This window comes from Leptosomus discolor, unplaced genomic scaffold (genome assembly GCF_034619465.1).
Source record: "Leptosomus discolor isolate bLepDis1 unplaced genomic scaffold, bLepDis1.hap2 HAP2_SCAFFOLD_67, whole genome shotgun sequence".
Lineage (NCBI taxonomy): Eukaryota > Metazoa > Chordata > Aves > Leptosomiformes > Leptosomidae > Leptosomus > Leptosomus discolor.
This window is the reverse complement of record NW_028237828.1, coordinates 856,888-865,125: the sequence shown is the minus strand read 5'-3', so window position 1 is coordinate 865,125 and position 8,238 is coordinate 856,888. Positions and strand designations below refer to the sequence as shown.

General features: G+C 51.7%; 1 protein-coding gene across 1 annotated transcript in view; it reads right to left on the bottom strand.

The window, feature by feature from the left end:
- Window positions 1–434: 434 nt before the first annotated feature.
- The window catches only part of LOC147412710 (uncharacterized), a 33,212-nt gene continuing 25,408 nt past the window's right edge, over window positions 435–8,238 (bottom strand). The window contains exon 3 of the mRNA XM_086481102.1: window positions 435–607. Within this exon, the coding sequence (XP_086337228.1) occupies window positions 435–607 (173 nt within the window). The remainder of the gene's footprint in view (window positions 608–8,238) is intronic.

The following is an 8,238-nucleotide window of genomic DNA, read 5'->3' as shown; positions in this document are numbered from 1 at the left end:
CTTTGCAGAAAAGGACCTGGGGGACACCAAGTCGAACACGAGGCAGCAACGTGCCCTTGCTGCAAAGGCGGCCAACAGCACCCAGGGCTGCCTTGGGAGGAGTGCTGCTGGCAGGCTGAGGGCAGTGATCCTTCCCCTCTGCGCAGCTGTGGAAGCAGAGCTAGAGGCGACCTGGAAATTAGACTTGGATTAACGGTGCAGCAGTGTTCCCCCGCTAAGGAAGGGCACAAAAGCAGAGTGCGGCGGGTACACAAGGAATCCACTCCCCAGGAGCTCCCCAGGCAACCTTGGCTGTTGGCAACATCAGGGGAGCTTGATGTGCTGACTCTGAGAGACAAACGGCACGGCACAGAGGGTGGGGGCGGCCAGGCTCTGCGGTACCGCCCTGGGATGGGAACTGGATGGTGCTGCGGAACCAATAAGCTGCGTATTTGCTACCCGGGGCCGACGCTGTCATTCCTTGAGAGAATACTGTCCTTTGGGTGGACTTTGCCCATCATAATCTCACTATAATCCCAGAACACGCCTCCATCCCAAAAGCTACCCGCCTTCAAGGTGCGGCCATCCCTCGCTGAGCTTGAGCCCTGAATGTCTCTAGCCTGTACCTCTAAAAGTGAAGCGGGAGAGTTGGACACCAATCATAATGAGGGTCTGTACGACTGGAGTCACTCAAGCTCCGCCCAAAAAGTAAAAAATAGTATAAAAATAGCTTAAGAGAGGAGGCTGTTCGGGAAGATGTCATCGCTGACATGTCACAGACTCCCTTAAATTTCTGGGATCAGTCGACAGGCTGAGCCTCTCTTTCCCCCCACAGGGAGACCTTTGGGTAAGACTCAAACACTCGCTTGCACCACGTGCTCCCCAGCAAACTTAGAAATCTCTGTCGAGTTGCTTTTATAACTTAGTGTGTTTTATAGCCAGGCTGTGTTACTCTTACCTGAAACTTGCACGTGCCTTGCAGACAGCGAGTTTATCACCAGCAATCCAACCAACTTGTGTGTCTGTTGCCTTGGTGGCACCCAACTAATCTCAAAGACAACAAGAGAATCGACATAAAAGAATGTTAAAGGTCTGGTTTCATATGTAAGGTTAGGAGTGACATCGCTGACTTCACTGTAGTTTTGTATATAAGATCCAGCTTTAGCTCTCAAAAGCCGTGCTAGCTTTATGGAGTTACCACCTCACACCCTTTTTTGTGCAGACTGGAATTAAACCAGTATCTGGACTCTGTGGTTGTCTGCTCTTTGCACACTGGGTAAAAGAACCCTGATTTTGGGACAGCAGAACCTCCAGGCCAGCAGAACAAAAGGCTGCTGAGCATCAAACAGATGGATGCACTTTGAAGAGCTTTCAGAACTCGACAGTGCTCTGCCACAAGGTTTCTGGTGACGCAGCCTGAAGCTGCTTTTCAACAAACGATCCAGCTTAGTACCTGCCAGCACTCTAACGAACAGCAGTCTCTCGGCTCAGGGCTCGGGTTTTAGAGAGACTCGGGCCACAAACAAATGCCACAGATGTAGAAAACCTGAAGACTGAGAGCAACTGAAACGTAACTATTTTCCATTCCAGCAACCAGTTCTAAAACTACTTAACTCGTGCACTTCCGTAACAGAACACGGTAACTAACAAAAAGAAAGCCTTTTCTTCAGAACAGATTAGTGCGTTTTACAAGAAAGCCACCATTGCAACTTACAAAGTCAGCATTATCATTAGCAATGCACCTCTCCTGAAGAGGGAATCCCGACCCTTTTTCAAAGGTCAGCTGCAAGAGTGTGTGAATAAAAATCCCCACAAAAACCCCACACCAAATCCCACCCACACTCATACCCCAAAAGCTCCATTTAGATTATATGCCCATGTATTTATAACAGGTCTTCAGAGATGACAACAAGAGCAATTCCGGTCCTTCTCCTCCAGGAACCAGCTACAAAAGAGTAAGACAATTCTGTGTTAGTACCATAGAGCTGAGTTCTACAACCCCCTACGTGACAGTTCTTGCTTTACAACACTTTAGCAGATGGAGACTTCATGGTAGACCACAAAAGCGGTTTTTAGATCCCCTATTATCTTCCTCTTCCAACACAGGAAGTCAGTTACTGCCAGAGAAGCACATGCCAAAAACAATCTCCAAACTAAAAAGAATGTTTAACAAACCACAAAGGACATCCAAGATAACACACATTTTGGGTTTTGTCTTTATTATTCTCTTCAAGATGATTCTGTCTAGAAACACTACAGCTCATTCTGAAAAGGACAAAGAACATGCTTCCCTTCAGGAAGAATTTTTCCAATTGCTGATTCTTCCCCAGACTGTTGTTATACTGGGGAGCTCCTTTCCTCTTGCCAACTTCTGTTGCTCTGCAGAGCCCAAAAACTAAGAGCGAGCCTGAACCCTTCTACAGGCAGCAGGGTCAGCACAGCATTTTACGGTTAAGGAGGTAGAGAACGGAATAATAGAAAAAGAAATACCAAAGAAAAAACATGAATAAGGGGAAAAAGAAGAGACTAACCATTTCTTTTACTTATATATATATCCTAATGTCATATATCTAAATATCACTTATTAACCATTTTAAGCCTCTTAGCCATTCCTTTTCCATTTATAAACTCTTAATAAATCAGCTGAGCACTTCTAAAGACAAAAAACTTTGCCGCTTTTTGGACTGCGGTAAGAAAATTCTAAAGCAGAGTCTTCCTGGCGTGGGGTGAAGTGTCCCCAACAGAGACACAAGCCCTAACACAGGAACAGATCTGTGTCTTGCTGAAAATTTGCACTCCAAGAATCACAAGTTCTGCTCCAGGGCAGTACAGCACTATTTTACCCCCCCAGACTTTGGGTTTCCTCTGGGCTGCGGCTGTTGAAATCGCCCCCCCGTGTGCCCCCAGGCCTTCCGCTGAAGGGGGCTGGGCAGAGGGGTGGTGGGCGGGGGCGGTGCATGGGGGCTGCATCACCCCCATGGCACAATGCCACCACCCAGAAACGCCTCCACGTGACAATGCCCCGGGGCAGGATCAAGGGAGCCCCCTGCCCTGTCCCTGCCAGAGCTGGCCCGGGCAGCCCAAGGGAGACATCCCCGAGGAGGTCCCTGAGGAGCCGGCGGAATGGCTTGGAGGGGCTGAGGGAGGACGAGTGGAGGCCGCACGGGGCTGCTGGGGAGGAGAACCACCAGCGACAGCCGGAGGTGCCCAGGGCTGTCGGGCCTTTCCAGCTGGAGAGCAGCGGCCAGGCAAGGGGATGCCTTCTGGAGGAGCACTGCGGAGCTCGCCATCCTCACCCCTGCGGAGCCAGGGGCAGCGGCAGTAAGAAGGGGGACGCAGGCACGCTGGCAGGGGTGCCAGTGCTTTGGAGCACCCACAGGTGCCCTGCCAGGCGTGGTGGAGGGGGATTCTTGCCCCCGAGGTCGATCAGGCCGGGGGCATTTGGCCGCTCTGGGCAGCCCCGGAGGTGGCTCCAGGTTGAGGAAGAAGCAGGGGTCAGGCACCTCCTGGGAGGCGCGACCAGCCTGTGGGAGGAGGAGGAGGAGGAGGCAGGTCATGCTCACATGCTCAGGGAGCAGCCGATCACCAGCGCTGGGGTCAGGAAGGAATTTTCCCCCGGGGCAGATTGGCACTGGGCCCTGGGGGTTTTTTGCCTTCCTCTGCAGCACTGAGCACCACCACTTGTGAGGGCCCCTCTGCTCCGGTTTGGCTGGGTCACTGCCTGCTGCTCCTGCCCCACGACAACGGCCTCTCGGGCCCTGCAGCTGGGCGGAGGAAGGCTTTTTTACCCCCGAGGTGGGCTAGCAAGTGTCCCCGGGGGTTTTTTGCTTTCCTGCGCAGCACAGAGCACGGCCCCTTGCCAGGGCTCCTCTGGGCCATTCTGGCCAGCTTCTTGCCTGCGGCTCTCGCACCTCCCACGCGCTGCTTGTGCCCTGGCTCTCTCGGGCTCTCGTGCCCTTTGCAGTTTGTAGCGGGAGCGAGCTCTGCTCTTGCCTTGGCTCCATTTCCCCAGGGGTTTGGGCTTGGGCAAAGCAGCCTGTGCCTCGACAGATTCCACCCGTCCAACCTAACCCTAAAACGATATAAAATCATAACCTGAAACCCAAACCTAAAAACTATACCTCATTATAAAAAATAAAGTCTAGACTTAAAAAACAAAACATAACATATAGACATATAATTATGTAGCATCTAAACATAAAAAGACATCAACGAAGCCTAAAGCTAAAATGACATAATGTAAGCTAAAAGCCCGAACAAAAAAGCTCACCCTGAAACAAGCAGTTCAAATGCAAACCCAAAGTCTAAAGGTGAGCTAAAAGCCGAACCAAAAAAGCTCGCCCTGAAACAGGCAGCTCAGATGCAGACCGTAACTCTAAAAGGTGAGCTAAACCCCGAACCAAAAACCTAACCATGAAACACGCAGGTCAGATGCAAACTCGAAGTCTAAAGGTGAGCTAGAAGCCGAACCAAAAGACTCACCCTGAAACAGGCAGGTCAGATGCAAACCCAAAATCTAAAGGCAAGCTAAAGCCTAAACCAAGAGCTCACCCTGAAAAGGCAGCTCAGATGCAAACCCAAACCCTAAAGGTGAGCTAAAAGCCAAACGAAAAAGCTCACAGATAAACAGGCAGATCCAATGCAAACCCAAACTTTAAATTTGAAGCTAAAAGCCGAACCAAAAACCCCACTCAGAAACAGGCAGGTCAGATGCAAACACAAACTCTAAACGTGAGCTTAAAGCACGAACCAAAAAGCACGCCCTGAAACAGGCAGGTCAGATGCAAATCCCAACTCTAAAGGGGAGGTAAAAACCGAACAAAAAGGCTCACCCCGAAACAGGAAGGTCAGATGCAAACCAAACTTGAAATGTGAGCTTGAAGCCGAACCAAAAGGCTCACCCTGAAACAGGCAGCTCAGATGCAAACCCAAACTCTAAATTTGAAGCTAAAAGTAGAGCCGCATTTTAAATGAAATCTCAAACTTCCCCCAGACACTTCAGACGCATTTGAGGATTTCAAAAGCTGTCGTTGAACTGATCTGCGAAAGAACTCCACAACCCAAGCTGATGGTGAAGCAGGTCTGTTTATTACAGCTCTGCAGCGCTGGGTGCAGCGAGGGTCAGGTACCCTAAGGATGCTGCACCCCGAGCCGCGGTAATTGCGTCCTATTTAAAGCAACAAAACTTACATATTTACCTATTTATCACTCTGTCCCGCTTCGGATGTCAATTAGATCTCCTCCCCCTTGCGCAGGCACAGTCTTCCCCTTCGGGGGTCTTTTGGTGTTCTTGGGGAGGAAGTAAGAGTTCCTCGATAGTCTTCATCATGACTGTCCTTTTCAACCCGTCCTCCAGAGTGCGCAGTTCAGCCACAGCTGGGCAGTGTCTCGTCTCCACACACCCCCCCCACCCCCACCCCACGACCACAGCTCAAGGCAACATCCCCCTCCGTGGTCACGGTCTCTTGCACAAATACAATTCCTCCCCCATCCCCATCTCACCTAAAACAATGAAGCAGGCCTTCGAGTGATCAAGACCCTACTTGAGCACAATGAAGCAGGCCTTCAAGTGATAAAGACCCTACTTAAGCCCTGCCAAGGGCAGGGGGTCACACTCTTGTTTACCAAAGACAAGGCTAGCTAGCTAATATTGCAGAGACTAAAGCATATCACATATTTCAAAAAGAATATTTTCAGATATTTTCTACTTTCCCATCTCAAAACACATACACACGACTATTTTTGAAACAGTACAATTCACACCGCGACATACACTACAGGTACCTCCTTTTTCAGAAAGTTTCCTTCCTACTAGCACCATCTGCAAACTCATCTCTAGTAACTGTTTGTCATCCGATGGTTTTGGCAAGGCTGAACAAAACCTTGGGAGGGGGCAGTGATATTTATCCTCAGCGAGAGGAAAACACAGGGCCGGTAACATTCCAGGATTCATTTGTCATTTGAGCCCAACTATTCTCTTTTAGCTATCCCATCAGATATCGAGGGGGCTGTTAAAACCTTTAGAACACACGGCAGATTATACTAAAACCACCCACTGACAACCTCCCAGGAAGGCTCTTCAATTGCGCTGTACGGGCCCCCACACCTGCCCTTCTGCACAGCACACACAGGCTCTACACAGCTCTCACAGAAGCCTCTCACAAAACAGTCTGCCTAAACCAGCGGAATCACCGGAGGAGAAGCAACTGGCCCCTGTGGCACTGAGCTCATCGCCCACAGAGGCGGTGCCAGAGCTTTTAGGAGTGCAGCATTTAAGGCAACTAGAACCAGAAGCGAGGAATTGTTATACAATCAACTCTAATCACAGTCATTCTGTCGTTATTTAACTACGAGCGTATTTAATAGATCAACGCTGATTTACTTGCTTATAAAATATACACACAGATCAACACAAGGTATTTTTAGCCTAAAACCTCGGTATTTGACAACATCCCAAGACACAATTAAAGTGTCTTTTTCCCTGAACCTTCTGCAAATGCTAGAGCTTTCCACAAACTGCACGTTTTACACACACAAATAACACGTACAAATGGACTCGTCACACTTGCAACACTGCAGAACACAAACATTACTTTTTACATCTTCTCAACACTATTTCCTAGTAACAACATGGTCAGAACTTCAAAACATCAAGGCCACTGGAGTCATCTCAGAATTCAAACACCACAGAGCTTTCAGTTTTCTTCTGTTAAGTTCCTCATCACCGTCAGCCACCCAGGAGAACTCCTCCCTTCCACTCACGAGGGTGTCGGGACTTTAAAAAACCCCAAAGGCAAGTTCCCTACGGCGCACCCCCGCACTCCGCGGCCGAGCCGCCCCGCAGGTCACTCCCAGCCCCCGGCACACAGTAAAACGCAGCGGGCAGACACAAACCCTCCCCAAACGCACCCCCGTTTCCCCGCAGGGCCGACCCTTCCCCGCAGCAGGCGCTCGCCCGCCCCGCACCCCCCGCCGCCCCAGGGCCGCTCCGCCCCTCCCGCCCCGCCACCGGCACGGCCGGACCCGCCGCTCCCGCCCCGCAAACCCCCTCCCCGGCCACGCGCCCCCGAGCAATCGCTTCTCTTTTCCGCCGAGTCCCTTGCGACCCCCCGCCTGCCCCAGCCCCGGCTCCCCTCCCCAGCCGCTGCCCGGCCCCGTGGCTCCCCTCGGTCTCTCCTCACCGCCGCCCCCGCCCTTTCTTTTTTTTTTCCCTTTTTGCCCCTTCCCTCCCAGCCGGCCCCAGAGCACCACCGCCGGGGAAGAGGCTGGAGCACGGACCTACCGACGCTGCCGGGGCCGGGCCGGGCCGGGCCGCGCCTCCCCTCAGCGCAGAGGACGGACGGACGGATAGACGGACGGCAGCCTCGTGGCAGCAGCCTGGCGGACCGCTGCGCGCCAGAACAGCCTCCCCGACCAGCCACCAATCACCGAGCGCCTCTCCGGCCCGCCTTCCCATGGCAGCCAATCACGGCGAGGCGGGGGCGGGGGCTGCCGCGGCCCTCACGGGCAGCCTCTGCCGCCATGTTGGCGCCCTGAGGCGGGGCTGGGCTGCGGCGGGCGGCGAGACGCCGCCGGGCCCGATCGCTCCCTGCCGGGCGGGAGAGCGGAGGTCCGGGTTTGAGCACAGCAGGGGGATATAGATATAGATATCTATAATAGAGCCCTGCATGGGCTGTCATGGGAGGGGCCGTACAGTGTCTTATTGTGTTCTTATTTTGCTGTTAAAGTTCTACGAAAAGAAAACTGGATATGCCATCCTGGTGTTACACGAGTGGTCAATCGCCAGCCAGCTGATAGGTGACAGACTCCTGAAAATCACTTTGTGCTCTGCTTTGAGACTGTTCATTTCTTAACATTTTCAATGGAAAAAGAATCACCCTTGTTGCCAGTCTGCAGTGGTTAAGAAAAACTCCTCTACACACAGTGAGATCAGTAGAGACGTCCTTTATTAACGATGTGCCCCGGGGACATGGGATCCTTCCCAAAGATGTCTGCCTGCACGTTGCAATCAACAAATATTTATACATTAAATTCATACAGATTCAGTCTATACAATGCATATTCAATTTCATCCTCTCGATGATTGGTTCTTCTCTCGCTTCTGATGCAAATTAGCACGCAGCCTCTGTCGTGGTCTTCTATTGTTCCCTTGTGAGTAGGGGGTATAATTTGGGTAGGTGGTCCGTGAGTCAGAGGTCTCAACCACTCCTCGAATTGGCTGTGTTTGGTCAAGGAACATGTCCTTGGCTCGTAGGCTCT